Consider the following 22,841-nt stretch of genomic DNA (forward strand, 5'->3'; position numbering starts at 1 on the left):
GACGACCCTCTTCGACCTCTTGCTATCTGAATACAGGTGTCCTTAAAGCAGTGGTCTCAAACTGTGGCCCTCCAGCTGTTGCAAAACTTCAATTCCCAGCATGCCCGGACAGCCAACGGCTGTCCGGGCATGCTGGGAGTTGAAGTTTTGCAACAGCTGGAGGGCCACAGTTTGAGACCACTGTTGTAAAGGGAGCCTGTCACCAAGGGCAGCATGAAATAGGTGCAGTGAGCGGGGTCACAGAGCACTATATAATGAAGTGTTCGAATCCTTCAGAGAAATCAAAAGGTGCCAGGACCAAGGTAAGTAGTCACAAGAGCTGATCCTCATATGATGTGTCCCAATACACAGATAGCAAGAAATGTGTCACTCAAGGTCAGCAAAGTAGAGGACAGGAAGGAGGACCGCTTCCCTGTGACTACTTACCTTTGTCCCAGTGGCTTTTTAGGGTGTATTTGATGCTGCAGATTTCAATGTAAATCTGCAGCTTCAAATATGCACAGGGTACTTACTATATGTGTGAATGCACCCTGAAACTACGATTTACCTAAAACACCCAATTGTTTCAGAGTATTATAGTGTTCAGATGGTTCGGGCAGCATGAAACAGGTGACACAGGTACTCTATAATCACCCTCTATATCAGTGCAACCAAATCTGTATTTCGAATAATAACCAGCATTTCCCCCTAAAATAAGAAAAAAACTAAATACATACCCCCCCCCATTTAAAACTATTCTTCTAGTCAGCTGTTCATTGGGTACTAGAAGTGATTTGGGACAAATCAAATTTGCTACCTCAGCAGTGGATCAACGCTGGGCCATCCACCCCACTGGATCACCAGGAACGGGATACAGGCACCTTTAGACGCTGCTGTCAACTTTGACAGTGGCGATCTAAAGGGTTAATAGCCGCCCGCGGCGATCGCCGCATGTCGGCTATTAACGCCGGCCCCCAGCTACAGGAATCAGCTGGGGGCCGGCCGGTATGACGTGGGCTCGAGTCGGGAGCCCGCATCATACCCAGTTAACAGCCATTGGACGAGCATAGACGTCCATGGTCGTTATCAGGTTAAACATATTTATGTTCATAATTTTAAAAGCAAGTGAACGGGAAAGGGTCTGCTAATTAAACAAAAAAAAAAAGTATATTAAAAGTTTTATTTGGTCACAGGTACTCTTTAAAGGGGCACTCTGGTAATTAAAAAAACTTTTTTCCCCTATTCATAGGACTTCCTACGATCTCCTGTCCGGCACCCCAGCTCTCCCCATGCACAGAGTGGCTACTGAGCTGTGTGGACCACGATATAAAGCTGTGGCCAACATGTCCCCCTCTACGCATTTCTAAGTGAGACCCGAAGATACAGTGCTTAGTATCTCCAGCTTTAATAGAGGGCCTGTCAGCCAATGCTTCTTGTGGTGGTCAACACAGGTCCGAGTGGTAGCCGCTCCATGCGGGGGTCCCAGCAGTTTAACACCCTGCGATGACGCACCCCAATCTGTGGATTAGGTTTAATGTACCAGAGTAACAATGGGTGTAATGACAGCCATAACAATCGCCACAATAACATGACTTCACACATTGGGCCAACTCAGGTTATTTCCTCGGGCATACACAGGACTCCTATAAATGTAGGATAGATATATATATATACACACACACACACACACATACGACATAAAGCACATAACAGTACTACCAACCACATCAGCCCCTGCCTGACTGTACAGCTTATAGTCTGTAGCATTAGAATCCACAACGGCTCCTTTGGTGTAAAACAAGCTTGAAACATCTTGAACTATTACTGCCGCACGAACTGCAGGAAGATAAAGAGCGGCCATATTTATTAAACCCAGTTTGAGCAAGTTGATCCCACGGAGGAGTCAAGATTGAGAGGAAGAAGAAAGACACAGCACAATGGAATTCTATCAGAGAGGAAGGAGCGCGAGTAGGAGAGACAGAGGGCAAGGAACAGTAAGAGAGAGAGATAGAAAGTAAGAGGGGAAAAAGGACCGGACAGAAAGACGGACAGGATGACCGAAAGCAACAGGGGGGGCAGAGAAAGACAAACTTCACCAGTCCCATATACATATTAACAGACGGGGGAAATGCCGTCTCAACAAAGAGGGTCAGGGGACAGAGGAGATTTATATATAAAACAGCAGCCGATTTACCCCCCGGGGGAGGTTTTAACAGTTCATGTAGAATGGGAACAAGAAAAAATAAAAAAAATAAACTAAAAATAAAATAAATTAGTCTTTCTTTTTGTCTTCTTCTGGTTTGGGTGGGGATGTGTCTTCAGGGTTGGGGGAATTGAGCGCTAGCTGATCCTGGACAGGAAGAGCAGGGGGGCTCTCGCCGCTGGTCCCAAACTCGTTCATCCGCGTGGGGTCCACTCGATAGATCCAGCGTTGGTACAAATAGATGAAGAAGACCACGTCTGGGGAATGACCGGGGACACAATGCAGAAAGGAGTTTAACTTTTAAGGCATTTGATTCCATATGCTTTATATTCCCTAAACCCGGTGTTTTTCCAAACAGTGTGCCTCCAGCTGTTGCAAAACTACAACTTCCAGCATGCCCGGACAGCCAAAGGCAAGCTGGGAGTTGTAGTTTTGCAACAGCTGGAGGCACACTGTTTGATTAACACAGCCTTAACTATTTAGCTGCCAACGCTATTCTGACAAACCTGAATTATAAAAACTAAAAATAAATTCCCTATCCCGACAGATTGTATGAAAGCAGCCATTATCTATTAGGCTTCCAAACATTACCAAAATCAGAAATGAGTGACGGTCCCATAGACCATGAATGGAGCATTGGCCAAGCAGACATGTCGCTGCTCTGTTTAGTTGGTGGGGATCCCACCAGCTACTTATTCTGGAAACAGAAAACTTTTACTCTATATCTATCTCTCTCTCATATCTAAGAGATCCCTCTCCATATATTATATATATATATATATATATATATATATATATATATATATATATATATATATATATATATATATATATATATATATATATATATATATATATATATATATATATATAATATTATATATATATATATATATATATATATATATATATTATATATTAATTATTATATATTATATATATATTATATATTATATATATATATATATATATATATATATATATATATATATGAGCAGGGAGAGTTTATCTTATAATAGGCACTCATTTGAATGAACTTTGCATAGATTAATAGTACAAGCAAATAAAAGAAACTTTGTAATATATCTTATTATTAGATAAATATGCTCTCTCTCCTGTTACCAAACTTTATCCCTCTCCCCTCCTGCTGCTCCAAAATCAGCTCAGCTTTGTTCTGTGCCTGCAAGACAAGCAATACAAGTCTATGGAAGGGGAGGAGTGAGCTTTGCCCACCAGCTCTGAGAGAACGGCAAATTATTGATGAACCCTGCAGAGCGGGATTCTGCTAAAAAATACCACATACAAGTTATATAATGGTCATAAATAGTGCTACTCCTTATGTACAAGTACAGGACAGCTTATCCTGAAAAATCACCTAAAATGACAGATACGTTTTAGGATTGACTTACACTCTGTCACAACGTGGGCAACCTTTTTATCTTTTTCACCACCAACAGAGTGAAAATGGACAGTAAATTGTGGCTTTCCTCCACTGAAGATAGCTTTAGAAGTTACATGCCCCACATAGGTGTATTATGGCTACATTTTTGTAAGTCCCGGATGGTCAGGCAAGGAGTTGCGGTCTAGGGACTACAAACCCCTTAGAGAAGCCGGCCTTGCGGCACTAGCTTCTGAATTCAAGCAGAAAATATTCCTCCCTATGTCTGCTGCAGGGGAAACGTAGTATTAGACAACAGAGGATGGAATGAATGTCCACCAGGCAATACATGGACAGTCTGAGTCCCAAACAATAGCCACTTTAGCTCATAGAGGAGGTCATGAGAAAGAAGCCGCTCTATGATGTTCATGTACATATGGGAAGATGAAAAAATGACAGAAGATAAGGTTCTTACCATCTCGCAGACACCCGATCCTATACATCATGGGCATCTTGATAACAAAAGCAAACAAGTCATCGATAAAGGTGTTGAGGGCTTTGTAGGTGAGCATCCTCCATGGGAGGTGGGCAACTGACTTCAACTTATAGTTAATGAACAGCTGTGGAGTCATCGTGATAAATCCTATAAAATGAAGCAGAGGAAATAGTGTTGCCGTTTAGGGAGCTCTGTAGCTTTGACATTCCGTAAAATGAAGAAAGGGACCAGGGAGCAGCATTTTAACAGGTTTCATACCGAATCTCCCAGTTACTTACCAAACGTGAGGAGGAAGCCATACAACATGCTTAGTACCCAGGAATACCAGCCTTTGTGCTCCATGTACAATAAGCTGTATACTGCATAGCATCCCAGCAATGGGAAGAGGATCCAGGACAGGTAGCGGAATGCCATCTGAACACAGGAACAATGAGAGCGGTTATTTCCCCAGGACCACATTCTAATATACCAGACACAATTTATTGCATTATACAAAATACTTTTTTCCATATATAAATCCATCACATACATAAAGAAAATAGCAAGTGGGGCCTTTGTCTTCGATGAATACCATCGAGTCAACACTACAAATACCTTCATATACATTGATACATGCAAGTTCTAAAATACTGTTCTAACTTTATTCTATGGGTCAGTATGATGACAGCGATACCAAGTTCACAGGGTTTTCATTATGCTTTACTCATTTTGCACAACAACGCTTTGTTTTTTACAAAGTAATTTGTTATGTTTTACTGCAATCCAATAGCCTTAAACCTTTGTATACAGACAGAGCTGTATGAGGGTTTGAATTGTGACTAGTAATTTTGTGGGACACAAGAATTGTACCATTTCTTTCTTTAATAAATATATATATATATATTTTTTTTTATTAAAGCTATTAAAGCCTTTCACCATGACATTTGTATTTCACCTCAGCTCCATTGACATGAATGGAGTCATGTTGTAATAACACACACAACCTGAGGACAGATGTGGCAGTGCTGCTGAAAGAACCCCTTAAATAATGAGCTGCATGTTCATGTAATGCAGGACAAACAGGACGCGTCCTCCAGAGTAATAGTGACTCTCTCTGGTCAGGAAGTGAGGAACTTGCACAGGGAAGCTAACCATTAAATCATAATTCCCTTATAGGGTACCTTTCATCAAAAAAAAAAACTTTGGATATATTATAGATTAATGTATGCAGAATAACTTTCCAATAGCATTTTATTAAAAAATATGCTTCTTTCTATTTAATTTTGCACTTTGAAAAAATGACCACTAGGGGTCTCCCTACCAGTCCTGGCCGCAAGCATTTTTTTTTTTTTTATAGATTTCAGACTAATGCTGGAGTCTTAAATCTCAGACTGCAGCCGGGACACAGACAAGCTCAGCACTGCTCCCTGACAGGGAGCAGTGCTGAGGTTGTCTGTGTCCTGGCTGCAGTCTGAGATATAGGACTCCAGCATGAGTCTAAAATCTATAAAAAAAAAAAAAAAGGCTTGCTGCCAGGACTGGTAGGGAGACCCCTAGTGGTCATTTTTTCAAAGTGCAAAATTAAATAGAAAGAAGCATATTTTTTAATAACATGCTATTGGAAAGTTATTCCGCATACGTTAATCTATGATTTATAAAAAGTTTTTTTTGGTGAAAGGTACCCTTTAACCCCTTAACCCCTTAAGGACTCAGCCCATTTTGGCCTTAAGGACTCAGACAATTTAATTTTTACGTTTTCATTTTTTCCTCCTCGCCTACTAAAAATCATAACTCTTTTATATTTTCATCCACAGACTAGTATGAGGGCTTGTTTTTTGCGCGACCAGTTGTCCTTTGTAATGACATCACTCATTATATCATAAAATGTATGGCGCAACCAAAAAACACTATTTTTGTGGGGAAATTAAAACAAAAAACGCAATTTTGCTAATTTTGGAAGGTTTTGTTTTCACGCCGTACAATTTCTGGTAAAAATGACGTGTGTTCTTTATTCTGAGGGTCAATACGATTAAAATGATACCCATTATTATATACTTTTATATTATTGTTGCGCTTAAAAAAAATCACAAACTTTTTAACCAAATTAGTACGTTTATAATCCCTTTATTTTGATGACCTATAACTTTTTTATTTTTCCGTATAAGCGGCGGTATGGGGGCTCATTTTTTGCGCCATGATCTGTACTTTTTTTTGATACCACATTTGTATATAAAAAACTTTTAATACATTTTTTATAATTTTTTTTTTAATAAAATGTATTAAAAAAGTAGGAATTTTGGACTTTTTTAATTTTTTTTCGTTCACGCCGTTCACCGTACGGGATCATTAACATTTTATTTTAATAGTTCGGACATTTACGCACGCGGTGATACCAAATATGTCTATAAAAAATGTTTTTTACGCTTTTTGGGGGTAAAATAGGAAAAAACGGACGTTTTACTTTTTTATTGGGGGAGGGAATTTTTCACTTTTTTTTTACTTTTACTTTTACATTTTTTTACATTTTTTTTTACACTTGAATAGTCCCCATAGGGGACTATTCATAGCAATACCATGATTGCTAATACTTATCTGTTCTATGTATAGGACATAGAACAGATCAGTATTATCGGTCATCTCCTACTCTGGTCTGCTCGATCACAGACCAGAGCAGGAGACGCCGGGAGCCGCACGGAGGAAGGTGAGGGGACCTCCGTGCGGCGTTATGAATGATCGGATCCCCGCAGCAGCGCTGCGGGCGATCCGATCGTTCATTTTAATCGCGAACTCCCGCAGATGCCGGGATCTGTATTGATCCCGGCACCTGAGGGGTTAATGGCGGACGCCCGCGAGATCGCGGGCGTCGGCCATTGCCGGCGGGTCCCTGGCTGCGATCAGCAGCCGGGATCAGCCGCGCATGACACGGGCATCGCTCCGATGCCCGCGGTTATGCTTAGGACGTAAATGTACGTCCTGGTGCGTTAAGTACCACCTCACCAGGACGTACATTTACGTCCTGCGTCCTTAAGGGGTTAAGGACTCAGGGTTTTTCCGTTTTTGCACTTTCGTTTTTTCCTCCTTACCTTTTAAAAATCATAACCCTTTCAATTTTCCACCTAAAAATCCATATTATGGCTAATTTTTTGCGCCACCAATTCTACTTTGCAGTGACATTAATCATTTTACCCAAAAATCGAAGAAAAAAACGCCATTTTGTAACTTTTGGGGGCTTCCGTTTCTACGCAGTGCATATTTCGGTAAAAATGACACCTTATTATTCTGTAGGTCCATACGGTTAAAATGATCCCCTACTTATATAGGTTTGATTTTGTCGCACTTCTGGAAAAAATCACAACTACATGCAGGAAAATTTATACGTTTAAAAATGTCATCTTCTGACCCCTATAAAACTTTTTTATTTTTCCACGTACAGGGCGGTATGAGGGCAAATTTTTTGCGCCGTGATCTTTTGTTTTGATCAGACTTTTTGATCCCTTTTTATTCATTTTTTAATGGTATAAAAAGTACCCAAAATACGCTTTTTTGGACTTTGGAATTTTTTTGCGCGTACACCATTGACCGTGCAGTTTAATTAATGATATATTTTTATAGTTCGGACATTTACGCACGCGGCGATACCACATATGTTTATTTTTATTTACACTTTTATTTTTTTTATGGGAAAAGGGGGTGATTCAAACTTTTATTAGGGAAGGGGTTCAATGACCTTTATTAACACTTTATTTTTACTTTTTTTTTGCAGTGTTATAGGTCCCATAGGGACCTATAACACTGCACACACTGATCTCTCATCCTGATCACAGGCGTGTATTAACACGCCTGTGATCAGTGTTATCGGCGCTTGTCTGCTCCCGCCTGGATCTCAGGTCATTCGTCGATCGGACACCGAGGAGGCAGGTAAGGGCCCTCCCAGTGTCCTGTAAGCTGTTCGGGACGCCGCGATTTTACTGTGGCGGTCCCGAACAGCCCGACTAGCCGGGATACTTTCACTTTAGAAGCGGCGGTCAGCTTTGACCGCCGCTTCTAAAGGGTTAATACCGCACATCGCCGCGATCGGCGATGTGTGGTATTAGCCGCGGGTCCCGGCCGTTGATGAGCGCCGGGACCGACGCGATGTGATGCTTCATTTCGCGGGAGCCGGCGCTGGACGTAAATATACGTCCTGCGTCGTTAAAGGGTTAATAAAAAAAAAAAAGGAGGAGTATATCAGAATGTGTGTTCCACATTGGACAATCCTTTACACAACTTAATAGCATACTTACATCATCATACACCTTGGTAGCCGACTCAACGTATGTGGATTTATCCTTCACAGTCACTCGGGGGAAGATACCGGCCACTTTATTTTCTCTATCCACCTACAAAACAAAAAACATCAAACCATCGAAAATCAGATAAAGAGTTAAGTGAATCCACAGAACGAATCGACCGCTCCGGATCTAATGAATTGGCCATCCATTTAATTTAGTTTTGTAAAATGTATTCTGCTTTCCAAGTGTTCTGGAATGTAATTGTGGACTCTCTCGTGCCGGTACTCCAAGCACAATTAGAACGACTTTTCCAAAACTAAATAAATCAATCAATGACTGATTTGTTAGACTTGAGCTCTGCGATTCTTACGGTTTATCAGATCATATCTATAGATCCGTTATTGTGTAAAAACCTGTATAAACTGGTAAAATGACCACCCTGGTAGGAATATGAAATTCTGTAATTTGTGTAGAAGCACCGCACATGTAACAGCTGCCCTAATGGTTATTACTGTGTGAATAAGTCCTAAGTGTTTAAGGGGCCTGAGATCTAAAACCGCGTAGTAGTACTGTCTACTGTGAATGGACAGAACTATCATGTGACGTTAGTTACACCACATCCACTCTGAAGTCTAGTCCAATGCAAAGACCCTATGACAGTCTTCTCAAAATTGTGGAGCTCCAGCTGTTGCAAAACTACATCTCCCAGCATGCTCGGCCAGCCGTTGGCTGGCCGGGCATGCTGGGAGTTGTAGTTTTGCAACAGCTGAAGGTCCACAGTTTAAAGACCACTATCCTATAAGAATCAGATCTAAGGATTATAGTCACAGGTAAACTATTCCTGACCTGGAAAAAATTACTTCTTACCTTGACATCCATGACCTTTGTGATTTTCCAGAAATCAATCAGCAAACCAATACCAACGCTGACCTGCACCACAAAGTTGGTCTCATTGTCCAAGATATAAAGCAAGACCACAAGGGACTGAAATACCCCAAAGATGACAGATCGGACAGAAAGACCCTCCAGAGATTGACGGCTATTCCAGAACTGGATATCTGAAAAAAAAAAAAAAAATGTAATAAATAAAGTCAGGCTACTAATGCCCATACAAACCCATCTCATCTCTTCTTCAATGCTTTTACAAATGAAACTTACCATTCTTGAAAGCCAGAAACTCAAAGATGCTGTGTACAATGGACACTGTGATGGTTAGAGCTAGAAGGTAGGGGTTTGTCTCCAAAAGAGCAACCTGAAAAAATAAAAAATATCAGTGTTACTACAATTGTTGGCCTGGTGGCGCTGCAATGACCAAGGGTTCAAACTGTGCCACTGCATCTAAGTCAGCATCAGCAGGACAACTAGCTATGTAAAGGCATTACGCAGACTCTACATCAGCAAGAGGATGGGACATTTTAAATGAAATTAAGAAACTTGCTTCATTTTGCATTAAAAGTGTACTCCGCTGCCCTGCTTCGGAAGCTCCGTTCCCCAGCGTCTGGAAGTTTTTTGTTCCGAAAGCTGTGTGTGGCCTTCAGTGTTCAGGGCTGCCCCTCGTGACGTCGCGCCCCCTTCCCATAAACTTTCGTTGAGTGGGCGGGTGAACACGGAAGCCCGCACACAGCTTTCGGAACAATAAACTTCCAGACGCTGGGGAGCGGACTGGAGTACCCCTTTAAGGACAAATGCATTATAAAAATTCAGTGCAAAGGTTTCCAATAAATCATGCAATGATGCACATACTATAGTTCGTTTTGCAGAGAACTTGAAGAGGGCTTGTGGGCAAAAAAAATAAAAAAATTGGCATTATCATTAAAGGAGAACTGTAGTGCAATATAACTCTCCTGTACGGGATCTCTATGGGAAACGTGGAATGGGGGAGTGTCGGCTGCCACACCATGCAGAGACAGAACGCCCCCTTCCACGGCCCTGAACAGAGATAGCGGGGTGTTCCAGCAGTCGGACCCCCGCGATCTTCGGATAGGGGGATAAGTTATATTGCAAAACAGTTCTCCTTTAACCCCTTAACGATGCAGGACGTAAATGTACGTCCTGGTGATGTGGTACTTAACACACCAGGACGTACATTTACGTCCTGAGCATAACCGCGGGCATTGGAGCGATGCCGGCATCATGCGCGACAGGTCCCGGCTGTGGATCGCAGCCAGGGACCCGCCGGTAATGACGGAAACCTGGGATCCCGCGGATGTCCGCCATTAACCCCTCAGATGCCATGATCCATCTGCAGCATTGCGGTCACTTAACAGGATGATCGGATCGCCCGCAGTGCTGCCGCGGCGATCCGATCATCCTACATGGCAGACGGAGGTCCCCTCACCTACCTCAGCTGTCTTCCGGGAGTCTTCTGCTATGATCTGCCTTCCCGCAGACCAGAGCAGAAGATGACCGATAACCCGGATCAGTGCTATGTCCTATACATAAGCAATTTGACCATGTAGTAGGAGATGTCGGCGCTGGATGAAGGAACCAGGAGGAGTGCAGCATAAAATCAAGTTGGGTTGCATCTAATAAACCCAACTTGATTTTATGCTGCACTCCTCCTGGTTCCTTCATCCAGCGTCGACATCTCCTACTACACGGTCAAATTGCTTATCTACTGCCTCTTAGGAGGGCTGCGGATGAGGACACAAGCATCTACAGGCGCTTCCCATTGTTGTGTGTGTGCACACAACCAACTCTGGTAAGTGGCGTGGGATAGATCGTTTCCCTCCCCTATGGGCCTGACCTGCTGATCCTGCACATGGAGCGCCTTCTGCTTTCCTTTTAGATCGTGTCCTATACATAGCACTGAACAGGATTAGCAATCGAATGGTTGCTATAAATAGTCCCCTATGGGGACTATAAGAGTGTAAAAACAAAAGTAAAAGTAAAAATAAAAATGTGAAAACCCCCTCCCCCAATAAAAACGTAAATTGTCCCATTTTCCCTATTTTACCCCCCAAAAAAGTAAAAAAATGACTTTATATACATATTTGGTATCGCCGCGTGCCTAAATATCCGAACTATTAAAATAAAATGTAAATGATCCCGTACGGTAAACGGCGTGAACGTAAAAAAAATAAATAAATAAATAAAAAAAAGTCCAAAATAGCTGCCTTTTATAACATTTTTTTCCAAAAAAAAAATGTATAAAATAAAAATTTAATAAAAGTTTTGTATAAGCAAATATGGTATTAATAAAAAAGTACAGATCACGGCACAAAAAATGAGCCCTCATACCGCCGCTTATACGGAAAAATGAAAAAGTTATAGGTCTTCAAAATAGGGGGATTTTAAACGTACTAATTTGGTTAAAAAGTTAGCGATTTTTTTTTTAAGCGCAACCGTTAATTGAAAAGTGTATAATCATGGGAATCATTTTAATCGTATTGACCCAGAGAATAAAGAACATATGTCATTTTTCCCATAAATTGTACGGCGTGAAAACAAAACCTTCCAAAATTTGCTAAATTGCGGTTTTCTATTAAATTTCCCCATACAAATAGTACGTTTTTAGTTGCGCCATACATTTTATGGTAAAGTGAGTGATGTCATTACAACGGAAAACTGGTCGCGCAAAAAACAAGCCCTCATACTAGTCTGTGGATAAAAATATAAAAAAGTTATGATTTTTTGAAGGCGAGGAGGAAAAAACAAAAACGTAAAAATAAAATGGTCGGAGTCCTTAAGGTTCAAATGGGCCGAGTCCTTAAGGGGTTAAATAGCTTGGGGTACCCTGATCACACACCTTTTTACAGTTTCTTGATATATCCTCCAGTACCCAAGATATAAAAGGTTTACAGTGTGTCTGACAATTCAGAAAAGCAGTCAGATGGGGTTGAACTAAAATTTAAGAATGGGAATAGATATCAGGTATTGGCAGGATTATAAAGTCAGGTGGTATGTACCTGCTGACCGAATAATCCCACCCATCACTTCCATAGGAGTCATTCCCTGAATTGTCAGACAAATTATAAACCCTAATTTCTCAGGGACAGGGGGTGAATAAAGAAACTGTAAAAAGGAGGAGCGTGATCAGGGCACCCTATATTTAATGGCAGTAAAATCTAAATTTTTTGGGGGTCTGGCAAAGGTTCTCTTTAAAGAAGAAATCCCTCTCACCTTAATGGAATCCTGCTCCTCATCAGACTGCTCATATAGGTCTTCTCCAAGGAAGCTCCAGGGGCTACGTGAGCTCTGAGCCGCATAAAGCTGCCACCGCCACAGGGACAGAGGACAAAATGACAGCCGTAAGGGCAAGCTTGTTACACTGGAATTGACTGGCACATAGTCTTTCTGTAGGTTCCAGTAATCATTGAAGTACACTATAGGATAGTAATCGCCACTGACTGCATCAAACTTTACATCTGTGGAAGAGACAGAACTGTTATTGTAGCTGGAAGGTCAGTATGGTAGTATAGTAAAGCTATAATATATAGAGTAGTCTTCACTAACCTGTGGCCACCAACCTCATGTCCTCACAGACAAAGACTGAGGACATGATGGGAATTGTAGTTCTGAAACCGCTGAAGAGCCATGGGTTAGTGAACATTGATACAGAGTAGAGATGAGCGAACTTACAGTAAATTCGATTCGTCACGAACTTCTCGGTTCGGCAGTTGATGACTTATGCTGCATAAATTAGTTCAGCTTTCAGGTGCTCCGGTGGGCTGGAAAAGGTGGATACAGTCCAAGGAGACTCTTTCCTCTTACCTGAAAGCTGAACTAATTTATGTAGGATAAGTCATCAACTGCCGAGCCGAGAAGTTCGTGACGAATCGAATTTACTGTAAGTTCGCTCATCTCTAATACAGAGTATAGACACAATAACTAGAAGATCAAAATGACAGAAGTGGGATGTGAGAAGTGGGATATACAGTGACCCCCCCCCCCCCCCCCCCCGACATACAAAAGAATTGTATGTTGAAATGATTGTATGTCGGGGCCATCGCATAAACGGCTATCCGGCAGCGCAGACTGCTTCAGCTGCCACCGAATAGCCGTTTACGGTGCCCCGTGTGGTCCGCTGACGATCACTTACCTGTCCTCGGGGCTCCGGCGCGTCCTCTTCGGGATCCCCTGCATCATTGGCGCTCTCCATAGTCGTCATCACGTCGCTGCGCACGCCGTCCCGTCATCCAATAGGAGCAGCGTATGTAGCGGCGTGATGGTGGTGACGGAGAGCGAGGATGCCGGGGAAGCAGAGGCCTTGCCGGAGCGTCGGTGACACCCTGGGGACGCGGCAACAGCGATGGAAGGCGACATCCAGGGCAGCGGTGACGAGCGGTGATGGTCCGGAGAAGTGGGGACATGTGGGTATAACCTTCAATACCAGTGGTCTTCAACCTGCGGACCTCCAGATGTTGCAAAACTACAACTCCCAGCATGCCCGGACAGCCGTTGGCTTTCCGGGCATGCTGGGTGTTGTAGTTTTGCAACATCTGGAGGTCCGCAGGTTGTAGACCACTGTCCTATACTTTACATTGCACGGATCCCTCAACATACGATGGTTTCAACAAACGATGGTTCATTTGGAACGGATTACCATCGTATGTTGAGGGACCACTGTACACATCTACAGGTTCCAGTTAATAACAAAGGAAACCTGTCAGCCTGTTCCCCCACACTAAACCAAATACACTGGGTTATAATGGGGTGAGCAGGAGTCCAACGAGGGGGTCACTTACTTAAATATGTCCAGTAGGTCCTGAGATATGTCCCCCAGAAGATACTCGAATGAATTCAGTAAATCACGTGCAGGGGGCGGGGCTTTGCTGGTGTAGTAAAGAAAATGGTTCCCTGCGGCCAAATGTGGTCACACAGCTGATCAAAAGTGCTGAGTCATCAGAGCCACAGTGATTGGCTGAGATGCCCACACCAGCCCCATACTATTCTGTGCTCTCACAGCAGTATTTAGCAAACCGTTTCCCCGCAGTGAGAGCAAAGAGATGGGGGTAGAGATGTGGGGACCGCTGGGCACATTGCACCCTGATCTCAGTGCTCTTGCAGCAGGATATATCCCCGCTGTGAGAGTGGAGAGATCGGGGCAGAGTATTCCTGCTATATGTCGCTCCCCCCACCCCAGGCTCCTGAAGAAAACAGTGTATTTGTGTCTATCCGCGCGACCCGATCTCCGTAGACAGGGATACAATGGGGATATAGGGGACACATTCAGCTAAACTTTTGGGGCAGAGTATTCCCCACCAGAGCATTCTTCTCGCTGCCTGTTACATCCAACTCCAACCCTCTCCCCACCCCAGGCTCCCGAAGGAAACAGTGTACACGCGCCTATCCCTGACTCCAGTGGGGATACAGCAGACACATTCCTCTACAGTCACCGCTGTCTCTCCATCCCCGATCTCCCCGCTCCCTGTGATGTAGCAGAGAGAGGGCTGCAAGGTGTCCTTCATCCTCCTCTCCCTGAGCGCCGTCACTGCAGATAGCGGAGATGTAGCGCACACATGTCGCTTTGCATTCGGCCGCAGGGAACCATTTTCTTCACTACACCGGCTCAATTTACATATTCATTGTCTGTGACTCCACTTCAATAGGATGTGGAGTCACAGACGAATATGCAAAATTAGCCCCGCCCCCTGTGCGCGATTCACCGAATTCAGCACAGGATCTTCTGGGGGACATTACTCAGAACCTACTGGACGTATTTAAGTAAGTGACCCCTCATTGGACTCCTGTTCACCCGCACTATAACCCGAGTGCATTGGGTATAGTGTGGGTGAACAGGCTGACCATTTTCCTATAAAAGGGTACTCCGCTGCTCAGCACTGGGAACAAAATGTTCCAAATGCTTAGAGTCGGCACCGGGAGCTTGTGACATCATAGCCCCGCCCCCTAATGACGTCACACCCCACACCCTCAATGCAAGTCTATGGGAGGGGGCGTGATTGATGTAAATTTGTAAATTACTTCTATTTAAAAATCTTAATCCTTCCATTACTTATCAGAGGCTGTATATGCGCCACAGGAAGTTGTATTTCTTCCTGGAATTATTTTCTGTCTGACCACAGTGCTCTCTGCTGACACCTCTGTCTGTATCAGGAACTGTCCAGAGTACAAGCAAACCCCCATAGAAAACCTCTCCTGCTCTCGACAGTTCCTCATATGGACAGAGGTGTCAGACTGAAAAGAATCCCAGAAAGAAATACAACTTCCTGTGGAGAATACAACAGCTGATAAGTACTGGAAGGATTAAGATATTTAAATAGAAGTAATTTACAAACCTGTTTAACTTTCTGTCAACAGTTGATTTGAAAAAATTCGTTTTCCACCGGAGCACCCCTTTAAGCCAACATATACCAGTGTTTCCCATCCAGGGTGCCTCCAGCTGGTGCAAAACTACAACTCCCAGCACGCCCGGACAGCCTTTGGCTGTCCGGGCATGCTGGGAGTTGTAGTTTTGCACCAGCTGGAGGCACCCTGGTTGGGAAACACTGATATACAGTGATGAAGGAAATAACTGTGCTTCACTTACACTGGTCTAGAGGTGGTGGGACGCTGCCTTGTACCCATGGAGTATGGTCGTCGACAATATTAATGGTTAAGTTCGGATGCCAGTGTGAGATGATCTCTATGGGACCAAAGTCCTCGGCTCTCTAAAATAAGAAGGCAGGATGAGTGTCTCTCCATATTAACAGTCACAATAATACAGCTATCCGACATGACAGTCTCCTACCTTAATAACTTCCGGATCGGCTTCTGTCTCTCCCGTCAGGAGGTTCTTGGTCTTAAGGAATCGCTTGCGTTTGTATTTATTAAGCACTGGAAGAGAGAGGTGGAGCGAGTCATGGAGAGAGCAAGGAGCAGAAGACCATTGTCACGGAAGGCAATGAGGAATGAACAGAAGAACGTATACAAGGAGCAAAACAAGATCAGCACTTACTACGAGATGTATAAACTGTGGCCAGCCTTCGATGTAGACTCTTCCTGCTGGGATCTGGATGGAAGCCGCTCTTAGTCAGGTACACATGGATGTAGAAGGAGCCATTGTTCTGGACGCCCTGAAGAAGACCAAGAAATAAAATGTACAGCTGTTGCCAATATTTTATTATTAGAGCAATAGGATGACGGATTCTTTTTGTTGTCATAATATTGTTTTTTCATCTCAGGGAACAAGAAGTTTGGATAAAAGACGACAATTTTTTTTTGTTTGTACATCACTGTGGAATATGCTGACACTAAACATATACAGCGATCCCTCAGCTACGATGGTAATTTGTTCCAAATAAACCATCGTCACTTGAATCCATTGTATATTGATGGATCTGTGCAATAGAATGTTATACTTAAGTGTCCCTGCCGCTCCGGACAGTCCCCACTGCCCTGGATCATCGATCCCCATCATCACGTCCCCGGGGTGTCCCCGCCGCTGCGGACAGTCCCCACTGCCCTGGATTGTCGCTCCCCATCATCACGTCCCCGGGGTGTCTCCGCCGCTCCGGACCGTCACCGCTGCCCTGGATTGTCGCTCCCCATCACTGCGCACACTGCTCCTATTGGATGACAGGACGGCGTGCGCGGCGAGGTGATGACTATGAAAGAGAGCGACGGCCATACAGCGGAGCATCAAGAGGATGGTCCGGAGTGGCGGGGACAGGCGAGTGACATTCACAGGGGCACATTAAAAGGCTACCCGGTGGCAGCTGAAGCAGTCTGCGCTGCCGGATAGCCGTTTATGCGATGGTCCCGACATACAAAAGCATCGTATGTTGATGCTGCCTTCAACATGTGATGGCCTCTGAGAGACCATCGTATGCTGAAATGATCGTATGTCAGGGCCATCGTAGGTCGGGGGATCACTGTACTGGGAAAAAGACTAAGCTATTTTCACACTGTGTAAAATATACAGGCATATTTTATTTTTCATTATTTGCAGCTATTTTGTGTGGATTACGGTTAAAAAAAAGTATGCGTGTCAATTTTTTTTATCTATCCTCTATCTAAATACACATCTATATAACTCAATGGGGGACATTTATCATTGGCTTTACACCACTTCAATGTTCTAAATGTCCCTGCAAATTTTGCACAATTGCATTTTTGCACATTTTTCCCCCACAATTTCAGTAGAAGATTTTTCAAAGTTGTCTACTGTTTGGTGCATTGTACCCCACTTTAAGCTAACCTACCCCCTTATGTGAAGGAAGAGGTGTTTGCTTCAAGTCCCATGCAAGTATATGGGACTTCTGTTACCTTACTCCACAAGCTCCGCCTCTCCTGGTGAATGTGCCAATCCAGCTGGCAAGCCACACCCTCCCCGCATTCCATGCCCCATCTTGAAAATACACGCCCACCATTTAAGCCACACCCCTTTTATTTTCAGTTTACAATATCTTGATTACAACTCAGCCCCACCTGGGGAAGGCACATGGGGAAGGGACATGGAGACGGCATTTGCTTTTCTTCCCCCACAAGGATTAGGTAGAAAAAAAACTGGGCAACGCCTGGTACTCAGCTAGTCTATCTATATTTATCCACACACCCCCAGCCATATTTCTATGGAGTGTGAACATAGCCTTAAAAAATGCTATATGTTACTTTTCCAACTTTTTATACCTTTCTCAGGACTGTATATTAAAAAGCTTTAATTTGACCTTCACCCACAATCTTAATACATGCTGCAGGGATCGCTAGCATATGTGGTTTCGGCTATACACAGCTTAGAATATGCTTACAATGCATGCTTTCTGAAAGAAGCATTATTATAACCCAGCAGGAGCCTCTGCCTCCCCACATTACACAGGGGTATATAAGCCTATAACACAGCGTGGTGCATGGTAATTACTAAATATATTCTGTTCTGTGCAGCTCTTCAACGCAAAGGCAGAATTTTCCATTTATAAGGGGGTTAAAATATTTATAGTTGTGTGTGGTATTTCAGCTGAATTCCATTGGAGTGAATGGAGCAAAGTTGTAATACCACATACAACCTGAGGACAGGTGTGGTACTGTATTTGGAAAGAAAAAAAAAAAAAAAACTTAGTTTCCCTATTCTGAATATTCTCCTTAACCCCTTAAGGACAGAGTGTTGTTCCGTTTTTGCACTTTCGTTTTTCCTCCTTACCTTTAAAAAAAATCATAATTCATTAAATTTTGCACCTAAAAATCCAATCCGCATGATGGCTTATTTTTTGCGCCACCAAGTCTACTTTGTAATGACATCAGTCATTTTACCCAAAAATAGTCGGGCTTCCGTTTCTACGCAGAACATTTTTTGGTAAGTGACCAAAAATGCACTATTTTGGACTTTGGAATTTTTTTGTGCGTAAGCCAATGACCGTGCAGTTCAATTACCGATATATCTTTTATAATTCGGACATTTCCGCACGCGGCGATAGGAAAAGGGGGGTGTTTCAAACTTATTAGGGAAGGGGTTAAATGATCTTTATTAACTTTTTTTTGCAGTGTTATAGCTCCCTCTAGTGGATATAACACTGCACACACTGATCATTTACATCGATCTTTGTTATATCATAGGATAACATAGATCAATGATTCTGCCGCTGGACTGCTCATGCCTGGATCTCAGGCACTGAGCAGTCATTCAGCGATCGGCGACACAGGAGGAAGGTAACGACCCTCCTCCTTGTGTCTGCCAGCTGTTCTGGACACCCGCTGAGCTAGCCGGGAGCAGTTTACTTTCACTTTAGACGCGGCGATCAACGTTGAACGCTGTGTCTAAAGGGTTAATAGTGCAAAGCACCGCCCGCTATTAGCCACGAGTCCCAGCTGTTAGAGGCCGGGCCCAACCCGCGTTATAGAAAGGGAGTGGACTCAGGGCGTACAGTTGCACCCTGCGTCCTTGTACGTTCAGAAGAGCGGATCCACAGCGTAAAATATGCTGTGGATCCACTCGTCGGAACATACCCTAAAGAGGTTTTCCAGGACTTCTTTTTTTTTTATTACTATTATTATTAATTGCCTATGCTTATAGTATAAATATCAGACCGGTAAAGGGTCTGACGCCCTATCCCCCGCCAATCATGCTTGCCAGAGCCACTGTGCCTGCAGATACATAGCCGGAAGCAAGCCCACTCCCATATATCCATCATAACCAGTATTATATTCTTAACCAGTATGCCTCAAGCTGCAAAACTACAAATCCCAGCACGGCCGGAAAAACAAAGGCTGTCGAGCATACTGGGAGTTGTAGTTTTGCAACAGCTGGAGGCACCCTGGTTAAGAAACACTTATGTAGTAGCCATGCGGTGTTACACGGAAGTGAATAGGAGCTGAGCTGCAGTAACCCTGCACAACAACTACACAATGTATGGTGCTGTTTGCTTCCAGCTCTGTCCTCTGACCACAACTCTGGCAAACAGCTGATTGGCAGGAGCGTTGGGTGCTGGAACCCCAGTATTCTATATTGATATCCGCCCAATTTTGCACATAAACAGCAGAGTGTAACAATGGCATTGTGTTGCTTTCTGCTACCACCCTGTGTGACTGTACACTATGCTTGGATGATGCCCCCCCCCCCCAGTCAAAAAATAAATAAATAGATAAATACAAAACCGAATACTACAAAAGGTGAAATAGCTTTGGTGGTAGCTTTGAGATTTGGCGAGTCCCCCTTGCCCCCACAGACACAGGCTTACCTCAGGAATACTGATTTCAGAGTACTGTTCATAGCAGCCATCTCCGCTGGCACCGCTGCTCCAGTCCCCGTACACCAAATCTCGCTGCTCCCAGAAGAGGGCAGTAGTGGCGTTAAACTCTGTGAAATGTTCGTTCTCTGAAAGGAACACGTAGAGGTCCTGCAGAAAAAGAAAAAGTGAAAAAAGTATTAAGAATCAGAAGGGAATCCTTAATGGAGAAGCATGGCTTTACACCAGTGTTTCCCAACTAGGGTGCCTCCAGCTGTAGCCAAACTTCAACTCCAAGCATGCTGGGAGTTATGGTTTGGCCACAGCAGGAGGCACCCTAGTTGGGAAACACTGCTTTACACTATACAATTTTCACCAGCTACATAAAGTAAAACAGTCAAACGCTGTGCAGCCATCTTTACCACTCCATATGTATGGCACACAGAGCTGGCTATGTACCCAACATGGCACACAAGGTAGCAAAAACACCACAAGAAGGTACTGTAACACAAACATACCATCAATGTTTCCTTAGGAAAGAGGTTGCGGCTGGGGGGTCGGGGTGCCCCTACAGATGTGCTTTGGTCCTGGGGAGTCGACCCTCTGCGAAACCAGCTGCTGATGGCCCATATGATGAAGATTCTGGGGGGGGGGGGGGGGGGAAGAAAAAAAAAATGTATATATATATATATATATATATATATATATTTATTTCAGAGACTTTAAACCAACTCCTGCATCAATGACTCTCCCCTCTGTCTCCCCCTCAATGCATCTTAGTTCAGGATTATGGACTGAACTCATTGGTAATTTACTACTACTGTCTTCACATCCACAGAGCTCAATGGGGCACTGCTGGGTCTAGTGGTCCTGTGAGCATCATGTATACTACCAGTAACCACAGACTGTTTCCCAAACGTATAGGATTTTTGTAATAGTTTACTACATTCGAATTATTAATAGTTGCGTGCCAAGTATATGGCGACATCATTTTACCAGCCATAAACCCTAGAAAAGTAATGTAAATGAACCGTGTCTGGTTCTGAAGACCCAAACTACTCTGAACCTGAACGGGTTAAAGGGTAAACCCAAAGTCTCAAACCCACACGATCTTCAGTTTCAGTATAGGGAGACAAAGGCAACACTGTGCAGTACATTTGGAGAGACAACCATATCATGTCCAGCAAGTTCCGTGCACCAGAAAAGGGCTTGTGCAAGGAACTCGCTAGATGTAGCATGGCTGCCTTGGCAACTGTATGGCCCAGTGTGACCTGCGTCTCCCAAACTCTGGAGCTGAAGCTTAGGGTGCGCTCACTTGGCCATCTGTCCCCGTTTTTTTTTTATCCCCGTTTCTGTTCCGTTCTTGCAGGCTGTAAACGGATTAAAAACGGTTTTAAAAAAAATCCCTTTCAAGTCAATGGGATTTTTTTTACTATCAGTTTACATCCGTTTCTACCCGTCTGCGCTCATTTCCGGTTTTTTGACAGCAGAAAAATCGGCACATGCTGTATTTTTTCTTCCGTCAAAAAATGGATACAGTAAATTTAACATTGAAGTCTATGGAAAACTGATGAGCCTTTAATGTCATCCGTTTGCATCCGTTTTTTGGTTTATTAACTGAACAATAACGGATCCAAACTGCTAACATCTGTTTGCATCAGTTATTGTCCATTTTTTTATTTTTAAAGTCAGTTTTTATTTTGACGGGAGAAGAAAGGGACAGGTCTAGACGCCTGTGTAAACGTAGCCGTAATTACATAGACCTGAAACTTAATAAAAAATAAAAATAAATTTTTTTTTTTTATAAAAAAAATTTATTTTACCATAAATTTTCTCTTTTCAATTTCTTGACCTTGGTTAATCAGGTTACTGAATGTTTTTATCTTTTAGAGTAGGATCTCGTAGAATGTCTTGTGCTGCATTCCTCATCAATCAGAAGCAATGGGGACCCAGGAGACCCATTCACACAGAGCTACACATTTAAATTGTTCTTATCTAGACTGTTTGAAAGGGCTTGTTCACACCTGACAGATCTGCAGCAACAATTTCGGTTCATGCACACAAGTATGATTTCTGCAATCATTCAAACCTCATTCAAATGAGTTAAAGAAATTGTGCAGGACATCATTCACTTTACTGGGGTTAATTTATAAATTCTGTTACAAATTTGTCACCGATGTTAAATACGGATGAAAAGGGAAAAAAGTAGATTTTTTTGTACTCACTGTAAAATCGCTCTTGTAGCCTTCATTGGGGGGACACACTATTGGGTATATACTCTGGCCACTATGAGGCGCTGACACTAGGCAAAAAAAAAAAAGTCAACTCCTCCCTGGCAGGATATACCCACCCACCTGCCATGAGGAAACCGGTTTTGTCACAAAGCAGTAGGAGAAGCCAACAAGCAGCGCCCAAAAGGAACCCTAAAAAGAAAGAAATCCCGGATAAAAAAAACAGAACCAGAAAAGAATATCAGGACAAGACATGAAGAAATAGGTGGGTGCTGTGTCCACCAATGAAGGCTTCGAGAAAGATTTTACGGTGAGTACAAAAAAAAAAAAAAAAATCTACTTTTCTCGGTCGCTCTTCATTGGGGGACACATAATTGGGACGTACAAAGGCAGTCCCCTGGGGTGAAAATAACTACCAGAGAAAGGGAGTCAGTCCAGAGACTGAGCCACAACCGCCTCAATGCTTGAAGGCGATACCCTGGGCCAAGAGGCCACTGGGGCCAGGAAGAGAGCGGCTAGAAACCCCCGCAACCCATGGAGGGGGCGAGGACACCAAGGAAGAAACCGTCCGTGTCAGAAACCTGGGACAAATTGGCCACAAAGAGAAACCAGAATGGCTGTCTCGGAGACCCAAGGACCGTGCACAATCCTGGAGAAAGTAAGAACCTAAGTCCAAGGAGACCACAGAACCAGTCAGAACACCA

General features: G+C 43.4%; 1 protein-coding gene across 1 annotated transcript in view; it reads right to left on the reverse strand.

Annotated features, from left to right (window-relative positions):
* Positions 1 to 1,792: 1,792 nt before the first annotated feature.
* Positions 1,793 to 22,841, reverse strand: part of CLPTM1 (CLPTM1 regulator of GABA type A receptor forward trafficking) — a 40,716-nt gene continuing 19,667 nt past the window's right edge. Inside the window, exons 3-14 of the mRNA XM_056539673.1 lie at positions 20,425 to 20,548; positions 19,919 to 20,077; positions 16,204 to 16,321; positions 15,997 to 16,082; positions 15,796 to 15,916; positions 12,429 to 12,673; positions 9,465 to 9,558; positions 9,174 to 9,364; positions 8,319 to 8,414; positions 4,335 to 4,470; positions 4,036 to 4,203; positions 1,793 to 2,439 (exon numbers count right to left, since the gene is read on the reverse strand). Coding sequence (XP_056395648.1) covers positions 2,252 to 2,439; positions 4,036 to 4,203; positions 4,335 to 4,470; positions 8,319 to 8,414; positions 9,174 to 9,364; positions 9,465 to 9,558; positions 12,429 to 12,673; positions 15,796 to 15,916; positions 15,997 to 16,082; positions 16,204 to 16,321; positions 19,919 to 20,077; positions 20,425 to 20,548 — 1,726 coding nt within the window. The 3' untranslated portion in view covers positions 1,793 to 2,251. The remainder of the gene's footprint in view (positions 2,440 to 4,035; positions 4,204 to 4,334; positions 4,471 to 8,318; positions 8,415 to 9,173; positions 9,365 to 9,464; positions 9,559 to 12,428; positions 12,674 to 15,795; positions 15,917 to 15,996; positions 16,083 to 16,203; positions 16,322 to 19,918; positions 20,078 to 20,424; positions 20,549 to 22,841) is intronic.

The sequence above is a fragment of the Hyla sarda genome, chromosome 9 (genome assembly GCF_029499605.1).
Source record: "Hyla sarda isolate aHylSar1 chromosome 9, aHylSar1.hap1, whole genome shotgun sequence".
Classification (NCBI taxonomy): Eukaryota; Metazoa; Chordata; class Amphibia; order Anura; family Hylidae; genus Hyla; species Hyla sarda.